The sequence below is a fragment of the Schistocerca nitens genome, chromosome 6 (assembly GCF_023898315.1).
Source record: "Schistocerca nitens isolate TAMUIC-IGC-003100 chromosome 6, iqSchNite1.1, whole genome shotgun sequence".
In the NCBI taxonomy this organism is placed as follows: Eukaryota; Metazoa; Arthropoda; class Insecta; order Orthoptera; family Acrididae; genus Schistocerca; species Schistocerca nitens.
The window spans coordinates 482,528,761-482,551,467 of NC_064619.1; the positions used below are offsets into that span (position 1 = coordinate 482,528,761).

General features: G+C 43.8%; 1 protein-coding gene across 1 annotated transcript in view; it reads right to left on the reverse strand.

The window, feature by feature from the left end:
• Nucleotides 1–22,707, reverse strand: part of LOC126262610 (ADAMTS-like protein 4) — a 775,764-nt gene that overhangs the window by 228,436 nt on the left and 524,621 nt on the right. The window contains exon 2 of the mRNA XM_049959365.1: nucleotides 2,045–2,249. Within this exon, the coding sequence (XP_049815322.1) occupies nucleotides 2,045–2,249 (205 nt within the window). The remainder of the gene's footprint in view (nucleotides 1–2,044; nucleotides 2,250–22,707) is intronic.

A 22,707-nucleotide genomic window follows, 5' to 3' on the forward strand; every position in this document is an offset into this window, starting at 1 on the left:
AGACGAGCTATCTCTTGCACTGGGGACACAACTTTAGAAGAAGACAGGTTGGTGGAAAAACGGTTAGGGACTCATTCAATCTCTACAGCTCTCTCCAGCTTCCAGGTCTGACTTCCAACCCGACAACGTATAATTTATAGTCGTTTTACAATAAAATATAAAAGCTAAAGGTAAAATGACGCTCCATCACTATGTGGCTTGTAACTACGTAAAGATCATGAACTTCTGTTAATATGTTAGATCAGATGACGACAGAACAGATCTGTCGAAACCTACAATCAATAAAAACATTTATAAGCGCTATTGGCGAACCTGGTATTTAAGAATAATATCACAAATAAGTGCGTATCAGAGGGTTCATCGAGCTACCTTCAAGCTGTTTCTCTACCGTTCTACAGTCTAACAGCGCGCGTGAAAAATGAACACTTGAATCTCTCCGTGTGAGCTCTGATTTCTCGAGAGGACCACTCAGCAACAAAACACGGCTCACGCTGAGATGGGGCGAGGAGCTAACTGGCACGCCTGTGATCAAGGTGGTGGGAGATCGGTGATGGTGCTAAACCGCCGTAAATTGCACAATTCCTAATTTATTCAAAGGAAATTATTATTCATAGAGTATGCATTAGTTAATTGCAGTTATTAGATACCTAATCGGATGTTGCATACCAAATAAAGCACACAATGTCGTGTTTTATATCGTACCGCAATCTCAAATTTTCCGAGCATTTAGTAATCTAGAGTTAATTATGATGATCATTTCTTCCTATGTGGGTGGGCGTCAACAAAAAAAGAGCGTACAGTAAGTTAAGAACGCATAACAAAATAAAAACGAAAGGTATCAGCACAAGATTATATTTACACAGTTGCAGTACCTCTCTTTCTCAGTGTAGTCACCTTAACTATCACGGCACTTATTATAACATGGGACCAATTTTTCAATTCCCATCTTGTACTCCTCAGCCGCCAAAGATCTGGGCCAGGATGTCACTGCTTGTTCGAAAATTCCTTTGCTTCTCAGAATAAGTGAAAATCACTTGGTGCTAAGTCAGGGCTGTAAGATGGATGTCCAAAATTTTTCCACTCCATAGGTTGAAGTTCTTTCAGTGCTCGAACTTATGCATGACGCCGTCGATTGTCATGAAGCAAAAAACGCCTTTGCTGACAACGTTACGTCACTGTAGACTCGTCAATTGCGCCATCACCATGAAAACTCTCTATTTGTCTATAAATGTGGATAGGTGGAACATTTTGTGCACTCAGAATGCGAATAACACTACGCATTTCGTATCTGGCGCAATTTACAACGGGCGCCGCTGTTTAGGAAAGTTACAATAGAAAGATGCGCGACCACTCGGCTACAAAACACGGCTCACACTGAGATGGGGGAAAGAGCTAAGTGGCACGCCTGTGATCACGATGGAGGGAGATCGGTGATGGGTGTGGTACGACATCGTTCTCTGTGGATGACCATCATATTTTCCGTGTGGGAGGAGAACGAAGGTGACTAAAATTTCTTCAAAAGAACCTGCCGCAATGAAAAACGTCTATGTTTTAATGGTTGCCACCACAACTTGTGTATTAGATCCGTGGCACACTCGTCCCTGTTTTGCGATACTATAAAATGAACCGTGCTTCTCTAAACTTTTTTAATGTCCTATGTCGAATTTGTCTGCTCTTAAAAATAACAATAATAATAATAATATCTGACTGGGATGGCCCCAGGACGCTACACACAAACACACACACACACACACACACACACACACACAGGGAGAGAGAGAGAGAGAGAATTTGGAAATTTGTGGTAAGAGCCTATGGGACCAAACTGAGGTCATCGCTCCCTAAGCTTACACAGTGCTTAATCTAACTTAAACTAACTAACTCTAAGGACAACACACACACCCATGCCCGAGGGAGGACTCGAACCTCCGACGGGGGGAGCCTCACGAATCGTGACAAGATGCCTCAGATTGCACGGCTAACCCGCGCGGCTGGAAAGAGTAAGAGAGAGAGAAAGAGAGATATCGAAGTACGTTGCGCTTACCGAGGAAGTTCCTGGAGGGGCGCAGCTCCGCGACGGTGACGTTGCAGGCGGCGCGCGGCAGCGTGGCCACCAGGTTGTAGCCGGGCGGCAGCGTGGGCCGCGTGAACAGGCCCGCCACGCGCCGGCACGCGCTGCTGTCGCCGCCGCACACGCCGCACGCGTCCACCACGCGCCCCGAGCCCACCACGCCGTCGCAGCCCACTCTCTGCGGGCAGACACGCACGCGTCAGTCGGCTGCTAGCGCGCTCGTCTACAGCTTACACAACTAGTGCGCTTTGCTGAGCTGCTTGCTGTATAAATGTGTCTGTCTGTGTGTGTGTGTGTGTGTGTGTGTGTGTGTGTGTGTGTTGAAAGTCACCTGCCGTCTCACACATTTCGTACTCTGTATTCATGCGTGCGTCGCTAGGCACTTGTCTGTCTCAAAAAATCTTTGGTCAAGTGTTAGAAGTCTTTCGCAATGGAGTAACTACATAAAAAGTACACTACTGGCCATTAAAATTGCTACATCGCGAAGATGACGTGCTACATACGCGAAATTTAACCGACACGAAGAAGATGCTGTGATATGCAAATGATTAGCATTTCAGAGCATTCACACAAGGTTGGTGCCGGTGGCGACACCTACAACGTGCTGACATGAGGAAAGTTTCCAACCGATTTCTCATACACAAACAGCAGTTGACCTGCGTTGGCCTGGTGAAACGTTGTAGTGATGCCTCGTGTAAGGAGGAGAAATGCGTACCATCACGTTTCCATCTTTGATGAAGGTCGGATTGTAGCCTATCGCGATTGCGGTTTATCGTATCGCAACATTCCTGCTCGCGTTGGTCGAGATCCAATGACTGTTAGCAGAATATGGAATCGGTGGGTTCAGGAGTGTAACACGGAACGCCGTGTGGATCCCAAAGGCCTCGTACCACTAGCAGCCGAGATGACAGGCATCTTATCCGCATGGCTGTAACGGATCGTGTAGCCACGTCTCGATCCCTGACTCAACAGATAGGGACGTTTGCAAGACAAGAACCATCTGCACGAACAGTTCGATGACGTTTGCAGCAGCATGGACCATCAGCTCGGAGACCATGGCTGCGGTTACCCTTGTTGCTGCGTCACTGACAGGAGCGCCTGCGATGGTGTACTCAACGACGAACCTCGGTGCACAAATGGCAAAACGTCATTTTTCCGGATTAATCCAGGTTCTGTTTACAGCATCATGATGGTCGCATCCGTGTTTGCCGACATCGCGGTGAACGCTCATTGGAAGCGTGTATTCGTCATCGCCATACTGCGTATGAGCCGGCGAGATGGTATGGGGTGCCATTGGTTACACGTGTCGGTCACCTCTTGTTCGCATTAACGGCACTCTGAACAATGGACGTTACATTCCAGATGTGTTACGACCCGTGGCTCTACTCTTCATTCGATCCCTGCGAAACTCTACATTTCAGCTGGATAATGCACGACCACATGTTGCAGGTCCTACCAGCACATTCTGCAGATCTCTCACCAACTGAACACGTCTGCTCAATGGTGGCCGAGTAACTGGCTCGTCACAATACGCCAGTCACTGCTCTTGATGAACTGTGGTATCGTGTTGAAGCTGCATGGCCAGCTGTACCTGTACACGCCATCCAAGCTCAGTTTGACTCAATGCCCAGGCGGATCAAGGCCATTATTACGGCGAAAGGTGGTTGTTCTGGGTACTGATTTCTCTGTATCTATGCACCCAAATTGCGTGAAAATGTAATCGCATGTCACTTCTAGCATAATATATTTGTCCAATGAATACCCGTTTATCGTCTGCATTTCTTCTTGGCGTAGCAATTTTAATGGCCAGTAGTGTGTGTAATTCTGCAGGCTTTCGTGGCCGTTGTCACTGAAGTTAAAATCTTCTGGGTTATTATGCCACGTCATATTTCTTCTAATATGATCGATGTTTCGACCACTCTGCTTGGATATTACTCAGGATCTTATGGTGTACATTACTGCAAGAGTTCTGCAGTAGTGGATACCATAAGATCCCAGCAGAGGTGTCGAAACGTCGATCATTTTAGTAGCAATATGACGCGGCCTAATAACCTAGCAGGCAGTAAAACCTGGGGTCATATTCTTATGAGCTCACAGGCTGAAGTATCGCAGAACTTTCACTGTGGGTGTGTTTTCTATATGTCTCGTCAGTTCCATGATACAAGCTAAAATGAATATGAAACTGAATAAATACAAAAAGATTAAGTACTCTTAAATATCAGAATTTAATAAAGGTCAAAGACAAGACATAAACCACGTGTATGCTGAGAGTTTTGTGTTCCCTGAGATTTGGCACTTACAGTGATGCACCGCAGCAGTGTCTAGACGAGTGGCGACTTTTTTCAGTATACACGGGTTTCCAGAACTTAACGACAACAGTGACTTTCTCATGTCGTGCCACTGTCAAGAAACATAGTTCGATATGGACTACTTATAGAAATAACTGGTACAGTATAGCAGGGAATGTAAAGGAAAGAAATACGCAATGAGACGAACAGAAATGGCACTTCTATTGAAAGACAACAGTTACACTATAGTCACCGCGATTGATGATGGTTCCATGGACTTAACAGACGGCTGGGCGTGGTAGATCATAGGGTGCGTCATCACCACTGACTACAACGCAAGCTCTTCAACGTGTTACCAAGCTGGCCACGTTGGTAAGAAATTCTTGTGGTAGCCAGCGCGGCTGACAACTGGATGGTCTTAGCTGCATGTGAACGTGCTGCGATACGTCTGCCAACGCATCCCACACGTGCTTAATGGCATCTGGGTCGTGGGGAAAAGGCAGGCCAATCCACTAGCCGAATATCCTTTCGTTCAAAGTGCTCCTTCACCTGCGCTTGTAACAGCAGCGTTATACGTCACTCTTCCCTAACAACTGAACCTTTAGTCCTGCCACAGGAAAAGCCACATATAACACTAAAGTGCCGTGAAACACGCTAATGTTACCCTTTCAGAGGATTTCCAATTTTGACTGCGCGTGTGACTAATGGAGAAAGTTATCCGACTATAATTTTGAATATGGTGAAATTAACAGAAAACTAAACGGACTTTAACCCTGGGAGTTAATGAAAGAGTTAAAATTATAAGTGAATGAAAAAAATGAACGGTCGCCAGCCCAATTAGGCACATTAATTTGGAAATGTATGTTTAAGAAAATTGAATATTGGTTATTAAAGTTATTTTCGTTGATATTTCCCTTTGAATAGCAAACAGGATACAAACTGACACAGCGCACTCTGAACTGTGTGTAGCACCAGTTACCAAAAACGCACACACCAGCAAATTATAGGGAGTAGATTTGCACCAAGCTCATACTAAAGACAGCTACAGTCAAAAGCATTACTCAATCAAATACTGAAATGTTACTGCATGAAGTGCAGTACTAAATTTGGACATGAGGGACTTTTATTTTAACTGATATAAAAAGATAAATAAAGATAAATAATATCACAAATACACTGTTTAATCTCGTCCACATACGTTTTCCTTAGCAACACACCGCCACACACCGTCAGGTGGATTGCGGAGTATGGATGTAGATGTAGATGTAGAACAGTACTAGCTCAATTTTCTTTTTAATTGGTGGAGAATATAATGGGGATCGATAAACTAGTGTAATTTCAAAAGTCAACGCTCTCTGATTATTCCAGTAGAAAAGACTAATTCAAGAAGCTAATCATTCACTTCACTTGGAATAGTTCATAATTTACTTTGCAAGACAATAAAATACAACACTGGGTTTAATTAACTTAAAAAAGGAACCATTCATGACAGAAATCAAAACAACACTATTTCTAAAATTAGCTTAACTTATTTGCCTTTTTATCACCTATGAAGCAGGTATTCTAGACAATAATATTTACACAATTTTGCATTGTGATCCTACAAAACTATATTTTTCAGTAAACTAAGGATACTTTAGCAAAAGCCTATCCTACTTCACTTTTGTGGTTCTAACTTTAAATTTTACTACTCCTTTTATATTAGACAAAAAATCACTTTTAAACACTTGAATGCAAGAATTGTTCATTTAAATCCGGATACTCGGGTTTAGTAGCACTTAGGTGAGGACCCTGCACAGGTTCGTGATCAGGAGAGAAAATATGGTTCCGGACACGGATTTATATTGTGATTATTATTGTTAAAACCACACACAAATTAACTGGTCAATGCCCATATACATTACTGAACGTATGGAGTTAGTGAAGCAGTGGCGAAGGTTGGTGGCAGGCGACATGGCGGCTAACTGTACTCACGGCTCTTGATGTTCTAATTCTAATGCTCTGTGAAACCTCTTCTTGGCGTCGGATTTTCCACATATTAGTCATTCCTTTATACCGAGAATACCAAATATAGCCAGATCCACATCCGAGGCAAAACGCTTTGTAAAGCAGCTTCCAATTGCCTTTCTTACCATCGTCGAAGTGTACTGTGCTACGGCTGGCCACATACTGCGTACTGTTCACACATGGCGTACATCGCGCCATTCCATTTCCGTTGCGGAGGGCCTTCCCTACAGCTTTTACATGTTGCAAATACAAGTGCCCTAAGCGTGAGCCAGCTTTCAATAAACATTTCCTTTTTTTCAACATACACATATTATAATAATTTATCATTTTAACATATCCTTTTAATTTTTTTATATATACATCACAAAACTCTAATTTTCTTGCCACAGCTCAAGGATTTTCAATAACAAAGAATACACACTCCATAATTGCAGATGCACAGTCACATAATATAAACCTTCTAATAATCGATATAAGTGTTACACGCTGTTGCGCATTGTCATCCATACAAACGCACCCCTGGAAAGGCGCACATGAGGAAGGAGTACAGTGCGGCAATAACTGGTGAGTGTATTGTGTTTAAAGATTTGGAAGCCTTTACGCCGAAGCAACATAATGCCGCCCCACCCCTTAACCCCCGTGCAGCAAAAACGATCATATTCGACAAAGTTCTTGGCTACATTACATGTTCCCATCTCTCGTCATATGAGGCTACGTCCCGAGTCATTACTTGGGACTGAATCTGCTTCTATTCGAGAATAGCACGCGACATCGCTCCTTGGTAGTCCAGTCTCTGTGCACTTGCCACCATCGCAAACGGCGCCGCCGATGGGCTTAATTGTTCGTTTTAAATCTCCTCCTTGTCCACTGACAAGAAATGTCCTATGGTTTTTATTTAAACATGCTGTTTGTCAACACACGAAACATGTGTATCTATTAAAATTTTTATAAAAGACCAATGCTTCTCCACGGATTATTTTGTTCTTTGTGTATGCACGTTTCTTTAGCTTCTTTGTGCTGCCAATAACAAAAGAGTAATTCACTCAAACATCGCTAACATGCTATTTTTTTTTTTTTTTTTTTTTTTTTTTTTTGATCGTCAGTCTACTGACTGGTTTGATGCGGCCCGCCACGAATTCCGTTCCTGTGCTAACCTCTTCATAACTGTCGATATTCCAAAGGAATGGATTTTGAAGCGAACTATTTTATGTATTAAACCTGAGAAACTTGAGGCAAAATACAAAACGAGCAGTTCCACTGAGCGAGGTGGCGCAGTGGCTAGCACACTGGACTCGCATTCCGGAGGACGACGGTTCAATCCCGCGTCCGGCCATCCTGATTTAGGTATTCCGTGATTTCCCTAAATCGCTCCAGGCAAATGCCGGGATGGTTCCTTTGAAAGGGCACGGCCGACTTCTTACCCATTCTTCCATAATCCGATGAGACCGATGACCTCGCTGTTTGGTCTCTTCCCACAAACTACCCAACACGACTATTAAGCCCAGTAACTTGCTTTAACAGCGGACTACTAAAAGAAATTTCTACAGACGACTATTGTTATTCTGTCGGTTTAATAGACGGTGTGAAACGTGCAAGAAATTAAACACGGAGTGGAAAGTACCAGTTGGTAAAGTTTATTACTGCATTGAGGTACTGCCGGATGCTCCTCGGAATATAAATGCCTCTTGTTCGTCTCTTTACATTCTCCTAGGATCTTAAAACATGACACACACACACACACACACACACACACACACAAGTGAACGACTGTTACCAGTAGCGTCACTTCTGCTGAGAGTGTTGAACGTATGGGTATAAACTGTTCTAAGAAACAATAAAGCCTTAAGAGCTTAAGTAACGACTGAACAGCGTCCCTAGCGAGCAATGAACGTTAGCAGAAAGCGAACAGAGTCAAAAAAATATATTAGCACAGACATTATACTGGCACAAACAAGATTAATTACGAAAGTCTATTCTTACATTCACAAGAGGGTAGAAATAAGGCGTCGAACGTAGATCAGTTTGTTCATGGCACTTCTGTTATTTATTTCTGTCTTGATTACCCTCTTGATTGTTTTCGTTAAATTTTTCTCTCGAGACAAAATTGAGATCAGAAACAGTGTTAATGTGACTATATAAGAAAGTTCGAGGGCGTGCTGAAAAATAATATCTCCGAATTTTTTATTCTGTTATCAAGATCGGTCGAGGTATTACATGTCATGCATATTACCCAAACGAGTTTCCCGTTGCGCTGACGTAAGTTGCAACCCTCAAGCTCTAGACGGCTCCGAATTGCAGACTGTAACATGGTGGTCTGTAAAGTAACTACATCGCTGTACTGAAACATCAGAAAACTGAAAGCATGAATTCGAAGAGTTCGTCCGTACATCGAGCACACGCTCTGCTTCAGCATGACAATGCCAGACCACACACTAGAGCTGCGATATCTGCAACAGTCCGACGCCTTGTGTTCACTGTTATCGATCATACTCCATACAGTCCAATTTGCCACCATCTGCTTGCAAAACTTAAAGAGCACCTTCGCTTTGATAGAGATGAAGCGGCGCAAGCAGAGGTGCACCAACAAATTCAAACATTCTACAATGACGGTGTCAACAAACTGGTCTCTGGCTCGGAGAAACGTCTACACCGGCAGGTTTGCTATGTTGAGAAACAAATACACACATCAAAAAAAAAAAGTTTTAGATCATCTCGGTTCCGAGAGTTCCGGAACCTGTACAGAAAATTGGAATAGAGATCAACATAAACATCATTTCCACCCTTTTTATTGCTCATGAAAACCACACATTGCATGTTGTACCACCACACAGCGAGACCTTCAGAGGTGCTGGACCAGACTGCACCGGTACCTCTAATACCCAGTAGCACATCCTCTTGCGTTGACGCATGCCTCTATTCGTCGCCATATTCTATCCACAAGTTCATCCAGGCACTGTTGGCCCAGACTGTCCCACTCCTCAACGGCAATTCGGCGTAGATCCCTATCAATGGTTGGTGGGTCACGTCGTCCATAAACAGCCCTTTTCAATCTATCCTAGGCATATCCGATAGCGTTCATGTCTGGAGAACATGCTGGCCTTTCTAGTCGAGCGATGTCGTTATCCTGAAGGAAGTCATACTCCAGATGTGTACGATGGAGGCGCGAATTGTCGTCCATCAAGACGAATGCCTCGCCAATATGCTGCCGATATGGTTGCACTATCGGTCGGCGGATGACATTCACGTATTGTACAGCCGTTACGGCGACTTCCAAGACCACCAGCGACGTACGTCGGCCCTACATAATGCCACCCCAATACAGAAGGGAACCTCCACCTTGCTGCACTTGCTGGACAGTGTATCTAAGGCGTTCAGCCTGACCGGGTTGCCTGCAAACACATCTCCGACGATTGTCTAGTAGAAGGCATATGCGATACTCATCAGTGAAGAGAACGTGATGCCACCCTGAGCGGTCCATTCGGCTTGTTGTTGGGCCCATGTGTACCACGCTGCATAGTGTCGTGGTTGCAAAGATGGACCTCGCCATGGACGTCAGGAGTGAAGCTGCGCATCGTGCAGCCTAATGCGCACAGTTTGAGTCGTAACACGACGTCCTGTGGCTGCATGAAAAGCATTATTCAACATGGTGGCGTTGCTGTCAGGGTTCCTCCGAGCCATAATCCGTAGGTAGCGGTCATCCACTGCAGTAGTAGCCCTTGGGCGGCCTGAGCGAGACATGTCATCGATAGTTCCTGTCTCTCTGTATCTCCTCTATGTCCGAACAACATCGCTTTGGTTCCCTCCGAGACGTCTGGACACTTCCCTTGTTGAGAGCCCTTCCTGGCACAAAGTAACAATGCGGACGCGATCGAACCGCAGTATTGACCGTCTAGGCATGGTTGAACTGTAGACAACACGAGCCATGTACCTCCTTCCTAGTGGTATGACTGGAACTCATCGGCTGTCGGACCCCCTCCGTCTAATAGGCGCTGCTCATGGATGGTTGTTTACATCTTTGGGCGGGTTTAGGGACCTCTCTGAACAGTGAAAGGGACTGTGTCCGTGATATAATATCCACAGTCAACGTCTATCTTCGTGAGTTCTGAGAACCGGGGTGATGAAAAACTTTTTTATGTGTGTACGCAGACATGAAGAATATAGATGTAGAATTTAATAGATTTTGTTTCATTTAAAAAGCTTTAAGGGTTTTCGCATAAAAAGTTCGGAGGCACTAATTTTCGGTACGCCCTCATATATCAGTGTGTGTCTGTTTTTGACTTCTTGATTATACGGAAAAAAAAATATCTCGAGATTAAGTAAATAGGAATGAAGAGAAGCTTGCGTACAAGCCACATGTTTCGAATCTATCTGTACCGCCTTACTGGTAAGTAAACAGAAAATTAAATGATTATTCCCTATCCTTAACTTACAACGCACGAATTATTCTCGTACAATCATCAAGTAACAGCCTTTAGCGGCGTACAATGTGCTACGCCACGTAGCTATAATTTTACTGACAATTAGTAATTTTATATCAGTTCCAGTATCTGTAATTTTTATACTGCTGAAACATGCTCTTCTTATGGAGTTACTTTAGATGAAGAGAGCATTTTTCACGTAAATCTTTTCATCTGTTACACCATGTAATTGTTTTGGAATTTCGGATGAAGTCACTCATAGTCGGTGACGAAACCAGGCTAAAGTAAGATGTTGTTACAACCGGTTGGCTGTGTTACAGAAATCGTACTTGAGGATATGTTAGAGGACAACCAGTTCGGATTTTGGAAAGTAAGAGCAGCAGAGAGGCGGTTCTGATGTGCCGACTGATAATGGAAGCAAGACTGAACAAAAATCAGAACTCGTTTATAGCATTCGTCGACCTGAAAAAACCGCTCGACAATGTAAAACGGTGCAAGATGTTCGAAATGCTGAGAAAAAAATAGGCGTAAGCTGTAGGAGAAGACGATGAATGTACAATATGTGCAAGAACTAAGGGGGAACAATAAGAACAGAAGAACAAGAATGGTAACCAGATCGTTTGTATCATGACTTTGGTACAACTCGGTGGGAATTTAGTATAAGGCTTTTTGCAATGTAAATTGCTTATTTTATCTGTTAATATGCTATAACTTTAGCCTAATTTCTTGTTTTCTTTAACTGCAGGCAACCTGAAGATGTCCCAACAATGAAATCGGTAGTAACACAAGAAATGTATAATAGCACACCTGACGTGTTTTTCATTACTCATTAAAATAAGTATCAGTTTAGGTGTGGTGACCAACATGATCAAGAACAAGTGCTCGGATTAAAAAAGATATAAGGGAAGCAGTCAGTTTCCCCTGTTGTTCAACCTATACATCAAAAAAGCAATGACTGAAATAAAAGAAAGGTTCAAGAGTGGGATTAAAACTTACTATTGAAGGATGTTATTGATAAGACATTTTTACCATCGGTGAAGATGAATAAGAATTGACGAGTTGAATGGGATAAACAATACGATGAACACACAATACGGATTGAGAGTAATAAGGCGAAAATAATCAGAAGTAACAGAAACGAGATTAGCAATAAACTTTATATCACATTTGGGGACTACGAAGAAGACGAAACAAAATAACACATAACGAAATGAGTAAGGACATAAAGAACAGATTAGTTCAAGTAAAGACGGCATTTTTGGCGAAGAGCATTCTGCTAGTACAATTATCGGTCTTAGTTGAAGAAGAAATTTCTGAGAATGTACGTTTGGAGCAGAGCATTGTATGGTTGTAAATAAGGGATTGTGGGAATACAGGAAAAGAAGAGAATCGCAGCGTCTGAGATGTGCTAGACTGGTAAGATAAGGACTGAGGTGGTTCTGCGAAGAATTGGCGAAGAGAGGATCATATGGAAACACTGACAAGAAGGAGGGACATGATGATAGTATATCATGGAGTAACTTCCATGGCATTGGAAATTAATTTAACAAATAATTAAGGGCGTAGCGTGTAGAGAGGAATTCGCGGTGGGCTCCATAGAAACAGACAGAAGACCTACGATTCAATAGAAATACCTTGTACTTATATATTGTTCATCATCATTAACACTCTGTCTTTAGTTGGTGACCGGTCACGCAGTTCTGTTAGCAGTCTGCTTAAATATTGTTACGTATTACCTAGTATTTCTGATGAAATCAAATGTTATCACCTAAATATCAGTAACATTTAAACAAAGCCTGGAAGCAACTCAAGAATCTTTAGAACGCCACGTATGGGCGAAGAAGAATGGATTCAATAATAAATATCTTTTTATAGTGGTAACGTATTTTAAACAATGATGTAAACCTGATACCAGTCACCAGAAGTTGAGTTCCAAAAAGCACCGTGATTGACGGCTGTTAGGACGGTTATGGCTCCGAGACAAGGATAATTATACTTCTGAAAGACGGCATCGTCGTCGGGGAAGAGTTCAAGCACAAAGAGATGCAGGCGGTCCGCAGCTGTCACCGTGTCTCAGATTACTACCACAAGTCGTATGGAAGCGCAGCAGAATGTCTCCCATAGCACAATACGGCTACCACCAGCCTGCGCGCTCGTAGCGGGCTGCACATTTCGAGCCGTCGTTCACCTCGATAACGGCGTTTGTGGAGAATGTGATTCACCCGAAAACCCGACACTTTTCCACTGATCGATGTTCGAATGCCGATTGTCTAGTTCCCTCTGCAGTTGTAATCGGCGATGTCATTGGGTCAACAAGTGAAAACGTAGGGGTGATCTGCTGTGGAGCTCCATGTTCGGCAATGTACAGGGTGATTCAAAAAGAATACCACAACTTTAGGAATTTAAAACTTTGCAACGACAAAAGGCAGAGCTAAGCACTATCTGTCGGCGAATTAAGGGAGCTATAAAGTTTCATTTAGTTGTACACTTGTTCGCTTGAGGCGCTGTTGACTAGGCGTCAGCGTCAGTTGATGCTAAGATGGCGACCGCTCAACAGAAAGCTTTTTGTGTTATTGAGTACGGCAGAAGTGAATCGACGCCAGTTGTTCAGCGTGCATTTCGAACGAAGTATGGTATTAAACCTCCTGATAGGTGGTGTATTAAACGTTGGTATAAACAGTTTACAGAGGATGGGTGTTTGTGCAAAGCGAAAAGTTCTGGACGGCCGAGAACGAGTGATGAAAATGTAGCACGCATCCAGCAAGCATTTGTTCGCAGCCCAGGAAAATCGACTCGCAGAGCTAGCAGAGAGCTGCAAAAATCCACAATCAACTGTATGGAGAGTCCTACGAAAAAGGTTAGTTATGAAACCTTATCGTCTGAAATTGGTTCAAGCACTGTCTGCAGCTGATAAGATTAAAAGAATCGATTTCTGTGATTTTATCCTTGCTCAAATGGAAACAGATGAATCTTTCGTTTCAAAGATTGTGTTTAGTGATGAAGCAACTTTCCACACTAACGGGAAAGTCAACCGTCACAATGTCTGTATATGGGGCACTGAGAATCCGCGGGAAAGAACTCAGTATGAACGTGACTCGCCTAAGGTGAACGTTTTCTGTGCCATTTCAGCCAATAAAGTTTTTGGTCCCTTTTTCTTCGAAGGTGCTACTGTAACTGGACTACAGTATCTGGAGATGTTAGAGGATTGGCTGTTCCCTCAGCTCGAACAAGAAGCACAACAATTCATATTTCAGCTGGATGAAGCGCCACCACATTGGCACTTATCTGTCCGTAACTACCTGAACGTCAACTACCCGAGGCGATGGATCGGCCGCCAGGCAGCCCGTGACAGAGCACTTCATCACTGGTCTCCAAGAAGCCCTGATATTACCCCCAGCGATTTTTTATTATGGGGGTATGTTAAGGATATGGCGTTTCGGCCACCTCTCCCAGCCACAATTGATGATTTGAAACGAGAAATAACAGCAGCTATCCAAACTGTTACGCCTGTTATGTTACAGAGAGTATGGAACGAGTTGGAGTATCGGGTTGATATTGCTCGAGTGTCTGGAGGGGGCCATATTGAACATCTCTGAACTTGTTTTTGAGTGAAAAAAAAACCTTTTTAAATACTCTTTGTAATGATGTATAACAGAAGGTTATATTTTTAAAGTTGTGGTATTCTTTTTGAATCACCCTGTACTATGAACGGTGGGCTCTGAAACACTTGTGCGTGCTCCCACTGATGTGTTGGCAGAAGAGCCAACACCGTGTTGCTAGAGGAGGCCGAAATGCACGCGTTTAAGCTCACGCAGACTGGCGTGAGGTCTGAAACCATTAAAGGAGTTATCCTATGAAGAAAAGAACGTAGTTGATTGAATACTTAACTATAATCCATAATTGGAGAACATCGCTCTTGATGATACATAATTACAATCTCAATATAAACTGGTAATGGCGCCTTGCTAGGTCGTAGCAAATGACGTAGCTGAAGGCTATGCTAACTATCGTCTCGGCAAATGAGAGCGTATTTGTCATTGATCCATCGCTAGCAAAGTCTGCTGTACAACTGGGGCGAGTGCTAGGAAGTCTCTCTAGACCTGCCGTGTGGCGGCGCTCGGTCTGCAATCACTGAAAGTGGCGACACGCGGGTCCGACGTATACTACCGGACCGCGGCCGATTTAAAGGCTACCACCTAGCAAGTGTGGTGTCTGGCGGTGACACCACACCACATTGTGCTCTTTCGGCAGAGATGCCACAGATTACAATCAATCCACTTTACAGAGCAGACAAGCCTTCTAACCCCATGTTCTGTGAAAAGATGTGGACTTCCAACCATTTCCATAGATGCTCAAGACAGTGGCACGTGAACATTCGTCCAGCTTCACCGTTTTCGAGGTACCTGTTCACAGGCTCTGCGTAATAATAGTTTGCCTGTTTCAAAGTCACATCCCTCAACAGATTTCCTATCGGCAGCCCTAACCTTCGCTAGGGTGAGCCCCGTCCGTGTATGCTCTGGTTACATATTTTTGTTACAGCTTCACGTTCCCGCAACGCCACCAGGTGGCATCCAATGTCGCTTTGGGCGGTGGTTATAATGTTTTGGACTATCAATGTACATACCGAGGATGAAGGTTGTGCTACTAAAGAGAGCGATTTCTGGAGGAAACTGAACATACTTCCTAGTCATCAGAGACAAGATGTGCTCTAGTTTTCCAAAATCTCAATGAATACGACATTCGTATTCTCCGAGGATTCTCTACTACACTTACGAATTCACATTCACTATAAGGTGCCAGGTCAGCGGTCATACGTTTCAGATCACTGTATATCACCTTGCACGTGGTAGTAAACAGCAGAAATGACACCATTCCGTAACTAATTAGCTAGATGGAATAGCGGCTTCCCTGCAGATGAGTCTTATATACACAGCACAGTCCCCTGCGATGGAGGTGATGGTTGCGACTGCCCCCTCCATTACAGCCCTCTGCAGCTCTTATAGTCTGTAGCAAATGCTTGCAGAATGATTTAACGTAAAAGAAGTCTACCACACAACTGCGGAACACACAGGGAAGGGGACAGGGGAGAAGCGATGGGAGGTGTGCGGTGGTGTTATGGGCGATGATAGGAGGGAAAATTGGCGGGGAGGGGGGCAAGGGGGTAGTTGAGAGGAGGTATCAGACCCTCATTACATAGACGTAGAGGACAAAAAATTGCGCCAGAACCTCCTCAAACGCACTAGTTGCCACTACACACTTGCAGCGGAGAATCAGAGTTTACTTCTTCCACTACGACAAACTTTGTCGCCAATGAAGGTTGCGGCCACATCGACCCGCCAATAGAAGAATACTGCTCAGGCTGATGCGCACTTTTAGTACAAAGCCTGCTGAAACGCTCTTGGACTTGTTGGGAATATGAACTATAAACATAAAAGTACGATATCTAGGGCCGGGCAGTGTGGCCGTGCGGTTCTAGGCGCTTCAGTCTGGAACCGCGTGACCGCTACGGTCGCAGCTTCGAATGCTGGATGTGTGTGCTGTCCTTAGGTTAGTTAGGTTTAAGTAGTTCTAAGCTCTAGGGGACTGATGACCACAGATGTTAAGTCCCATAGCGCTCAGAGCCATTTGAACCTTTTACGATATCTAGGAGCTTCTCACGGGCTGCAGTGAGGTAATGTAACAGAAGTACATTTCGTTCCCCTTATATATTATCCACATGCGTTATACGGTAGCGTTCCAACCATTATGCTACACTAAGCAGGTTGCTGCAGTTGCTATAAAAATTTCTATGCTCTAAAGAACTGCCGATTTGTTATCACGTGGTGATAGATATCTTGCGGTGACTATCGGCTAGACAGCCCAAGTAACGCGGAAGGGAAGCTTTGGCGTGATAATCAGCCTTTAGTAAACAACTTGATAAATGTTCCCGGTGCTGACACCGTGTTGGGGATTGAGGTGCGTCAATGGAAGAGTGTTAGCGAGACATTGATATGTAAATACCGCGATGAGTAGTTGGGGGCGCCAGGCTCTCTCCAGCGTTGGCTGACGCGCCTAATTCCGCCCGGACTACAATGCTGCGCCTAGTTTGTTCGGCCGCCGTCCGCCGGCTTTGTTCCACTGTTGTATAGCCGCGTCAACACGCGCACAGCGCAGTCGCGTCTCGGCGCCGTCGGAATCATTTCCTCATTAGGATTAAACTGCGCCCGGGCGAGCAGTATAAAGCCGCGATTGTGGCATTGTGCCGACAAATGGACTATTGTGGCGCGCGAGTGAATTAATGGCTTTCCGACGCGCCCACTGGCTGCATGTGTACCTACCTACCTGCTGCGCTGGCCAGTGCGGTCTGCCGAGGCGCGGACAGCCCGAGCACGTCGAATGGGTTGCCTATGAGGCAGGCGCCGACGCAGGCGACTCTAGATCTAGTGTTACACTTACTACACGACTTATCACTGTACCAGTTATCTCGATTTCATCCCGTTTCTTTCACATACAGAAACAGGGATGAATGATTGCTTAATCGTTTCTGTGCTCGATGCAATTATTCTAATCTTGTTCCCGTGATGCCTATAGGAGCGATACGTTGGTGCTCTACTGTACTCCAAGGATCATCATTTAAAGCTGGTTCCAGAAACTTTCTATGTAGGCTTTTACGGGATATCGTGAAGTGCCTGCCAGACCATTTTTCCAGCGTCTCCGTGACACCCTCTCATGGGGCAAACAAATCTATGGCAATTCGTGCTGCCCTTCTTTATGTACAAATTTGGTACGGGACCTACACGCTTGAGCAGTAGTTTAAGATGGGTCACTTTTTATGTGCAATTTCCTATGAAGCTGACTATTTCCCCAGTGCCCTACCATCGTAGTAAAGTGTGACTTCTGCTTTACCTATGAGTGAGGTGATGTGCTAGTTACATTTCATATCTCTACAAATTGTTACACCTAATTGTATTTTATGTTACATCTCAGTGTATGTACCGGTATGTGTAAGATCGCCGTTTCCAGCAGTGACTCATTGACTTTACAGTCACTACATAACACATTTTTTCGTTTTTTAAAAAGCACAATTTTACATTTCTGAATAGTTAAGGCAAGTTATTAACCTTCGCACTACTTTGAAATCTTATAAAGACCTGACTGAATATTTGTATGGCTTTTTTGAGACAGTACTTAATTAGTTACAACTTTAACATCAGGGAAAAGTCAGAGGTTACTATTAATTTTGTCTGCAAGGGCAGGCCGTTGTGGCCGAGCGGTTCTAGGCACTACAGTCTGGAACCGCGCGTCCGCTACCGTCGCAGGTTCGAATCCTGCCTCGGGCATGGATGTGTGTGATGTCCTTAGGTTAGGTTTAAGTAGTTCTAAGTTCTAGGGGGCTGATGACCTCAGACGTTAAGTCCCATAGTGCTTAGAGCCATTTGAACCATTTTTGTCTGCAAGGTCATTAATGTACAACATGAACACTGAGGCCCCCTATACACTTCTCCGAGGCAAATCTGAAATTATCTCTACGGTTTTGGACTCTCAATCAATGATAACATCCTGCGTCCTCCCAACAGAGGAATCTTGAATCCAGTCCCAAATTTTGACTGATACCACATACTGTCATAGTTTCGATAATAGACATAGGTGTTGTATTGAGGCAAGTGGTTTTCTAAAGTGGAGAAATACTACTTCTGCCTGCGTGCCTTGATCCATGGCTTTCATGCGAGGAAATCGGAAGCTGGGATCCGGGTGTCCGATCTTTTTGGAATCCATGCTGGTTGGCTTGGAGAAAGTCACTCTTTTCAAGATAATGAATTGTGTTTGAGCTTAGTAACCACTGATAGATATCAAAGATCAGAGGCTGTTGCACTCAGTGACCGTTCTTTTGATTTGTAGATAATAGATTTCCGCTATCAGTCGTCCTTTGAAATTTTTGTTGGCAGATCTACATTTCAGCTAGAAACTAGCCATTCTCATTGCACTATCATTTTTGGACAAAGCCCGAACATCAGGCATTACCTGCATTGACCAAAAATGATAGTGCATTGAGAATGGCTAGTTTCTAGCTGAAATAAAAGTTCCAAGGGATGACTGATAGCTGAAATCTATTATTTACAAATAGATATCAAAGATATTGGGCGCTAGTTTTGTGGATCACGTCTCCTTCCACTCTTGTAGAAGCCGTGGGCTGGTAGTTCGAAGTCTGAAATTGTGCGCGTATATGAAATTGAAATTCAGTGAAAATTCATTTCGATAAGCCACGCGATTTGCATCTGCTACGCTTCTGCGTCTCGATGGCTTCAGGTGCTAAGCAACATCACCACAATTCTTGTAAGAAGGTAGCAGCCTCTAGCTCGGTTGTGAACAGTGACACTGAAGAATCAGTCTTTTCCTATAAAATATGACATTTAGCAAGGTTCTACAACCGCAGTCCCGGAACCAGCCTGGAGAATCGAAATGAGCCTGTCAGCCTCTCAGCCTTGAGTTTGCCTTGTAATCGGGAACGTAATCGCCATCCCAGGCAGCAGCTATCAAACTATCGGGCTGTAGACTTCCTCGTAGCACCTGGCGCAGAGAGAACAGCTACTATTCTCTACGGTTGGGGGATGGTGAGACTCTCCAAACTGCGACTGTAGCGATGTGACGCACGCTGTGCAGCACATCATTCATCACGAGACTTTTAGTTTTTTCCTTTGGTTTATTTGACTGTTTATAATTTCTTTCTTTGTAATTTTGGAATTGTTAATGTACTCCGAATGTGTAGGAGCATCACACGCTAAAAAGGTGAAGCATGAAATACATTCCTAATCACATCCTTAACCTGCGTATTACATTTCCGATTTTGATACACATTAAATAACACATCGGTGCTTTCACATGGGGGTAATTCATTCTCAATATGTAACTCTTTTGCGATTTCCCAATGTTACAAGGAACTCACATAATTTTAGCCATAGCGTCAATGGAATTTCAGCGACTGATTATAACAAGAACCTTATATCGTTGCAGTCCAGATCGCTTATTTTATATTTATTCTTTCTGACCGGTTTCTGCTAAACCATCCTTAGTTTAACAAAATGTAGTTTTCTGCTACGTACACGAACACGATGGGCTCAGTAGTCAGTAGTCTGTGGAAAGATATGATGTGTAACTAGTTTATTTCGACTTGGCTCTTCCTCATTGAGGTGCAGTGGCATTTCTACTCTTCAGTATTCTACAATGAGGCTTGATGTAAAAGCAAATGCTACTGAAGTTATTCTCACGTGTATCAAAACACTACTCAAGGTCCAAGGCAATTTTCATTTGAGGATGCTCAATAAGCGTAACAAACAGTGGAAATCAAAGCATTTCTTAACAGCAGCTGAAGAAGTGATTTACCTCATAGTAATTTCAACTGACTGACCTGCGGAATGGTAAACAATGTCACTGCCACTTTCAATAACGCTTCTAAATTTTTATTGTAAAGTACTGTTGTCGGTCACCACGTCACACTAATCGTAATTAAAAAACCAATTAGACTGGTCAAGTTCCATTTCTAAACACCTGTGCTTAAAGGCAACCAAACCTCGATAATCAGTATTTACCTTTTTCTGCGGGTCACAGATGATGTAAGTGCATCTGTCGCGCACAGGGACCATATGACGAAGATTCACATCCTCACCGACACAAGAAACGTAGAAATCCAGAAACGAAATGTCGTGTTACGATTCCAGATTTGGTACATGTTCAATAAATAGAAATGTCAAGAAAATTTTAGCAGAAATTTTTTCTTGAATTACTATGCTGCCACTTTCGACCAAACTATTAGTTTTGGCAAAATGGCGCACTAGTTGAGTTTATCATCTCATTCCACGTATTCACCGACGAAAAAGTGGTTTCATGCATTCGTAAAGTCATTAATAGTTATTATTAATATTGACTGCGATCGAGATTGAAATGTCCTTGACATGAATGATTTCAACAAACTGTCAGACCTACTCGTGTATTTTAATAAAATAATTTAGGATGTTATGTAGCGTCATTACGAAACAGTCAACCGTCCCGAAATTGATCACTGCAAAATCGGTCGAAACGTCGGTGATTTAGTTGACATAGCTTTTTTTGATGACGGTACCTAACATCCAAACATTAGGCCTTAGAAGCCTACGAACTTCGATTCGTGAATTATTTGTAACTTAACTTTTTGATATGATGCTGTCCATCCCTGAGGGCCTGAGTTCGAGTCGCGGTAATACCAGAAATTTTTCTTTGTTGCAAGGACTGGGACGGGGTGCACTCTACCTCGTGATAACAACTGACGAGCGATTTCTGTGAAAAATAGGTCTGCGAAGCTGACAGTGACAGGCAGGGGGGTGAGCCCGTCGGTACTGAGAGAGCGTCGGAGCCGGGATCTGGTGTCCTCCGTCGTATGCTGTGCTTTTTATGCCTCGGACAACAGAAATATGTATGCAGAGTAGAACTTATTCAATATTATTTGTTAACATGAACTTTCACACACTAATGTACTAAACATTACACCTCATGCTTCGTCGCGTGTTTGTCCAAACTTGAAATGCAACAGAGCTGTGATTCTGTGTGGCTTAACTTCGACAAGCCTTTGGTAGGTTTCTGGAGGTATTTGACACCAGATGTCCACGCACAGGTCAAGCGATTACCGCCAGTTAAGGGCTGGAGTTTTAGGAGCGAGAATCTAGTGCCAGATGGCGTCCCAGATGTCCCCATAGTGTTCCGCTCAGGCGAATTTGTTGCTCAAGGCATCAACGTGAGTTCCTTGTCGCCCTCCGCAACCGCTGGAGCACTACTACATTTCCCATTAAAGTCCAGGTAAATGTCCCCGATTTCATAGTAACGCAACTGCCAGCCTGGATCCGTGGCGCAGTGCATGTCTAGAGCCGCCGTCCGCTTGGATGACGGCGTACTTGGACGCCCACTGAAATGATGTGCTATGAGTCAGTTTACAAGATAGGTGTACATGATATTATTAGCATTAAATTAGTCTTATACATGCCACTATAATAAAAATCAGTTTTTAAAAGCTTTTTTTTTCCATCAGTCTTCTGACTGGTTTGGCGCGGCCCCTCACGAATTCCTCTCCTGTGCCAAATTTTTCATCTCACAGCATCACTTGCAACCTACGTCCTCAGTTGTTTGCTTGGTATCTTCGTCTACAGTTTTTACCCTCTCCAGCTTCCTCTAGTACTATGGGTGTTATTGGTTCAATTGGCTCTGAGCACTATGGGACTTAACATCTGAGGTCATCAGTCCCCTAGAACTTAGAACTACCTAAACCTAACCAACCTAAGGACATCACACACAACCATGCCCGAGGCAGGATTCTAACCAGTAACCGTAGCGGCCGTGCGGTTCCAGACTGTAGCGCCTAGAACCGCTCGGCCACCCCGGCCGGCATGGGTGTTATTCCCAGATGTCTAAACATATGTGCTATCATTCTGTCCTTCCTCCTTGTCAGTGTTTTCCATATATTCCTTCCTTCGTCGATTCTGTGGAGAATCTCCTGATTCCTTACCTCATCAGCCCACCTAATTTTCAGCATTCGTCTGTATCACCACATATTAAATGATTCTCGTCAGTTCCAGTTTTCCCATAATTTATGTTTCAATACCATACAATGATGTGCTCCAAATATACAGTCTCGGAAATTTTTCCCCCAAATTAAGGTCTACTTCGACTGATAGTAGCAGACTACTCTTGGCAACGAATGCACTTTTTCCCAGTGCTGGTCAGCTTTTTATGTCGTCCTTGCTCCGTCCATCGTGTGTTATTTTGCTGCCTAGGAAGCAGAATTCCTTCACAACTTTTACTTCGTGATTGCCAACTTTGATCTCAAATTGCTCACTGTTGCCATTCCTGGCGTTTCTCATTACTTCTGTCTTTCTTCGGTTTACTGTCAATCCATATTCTGTACGCATTGGACATAGTG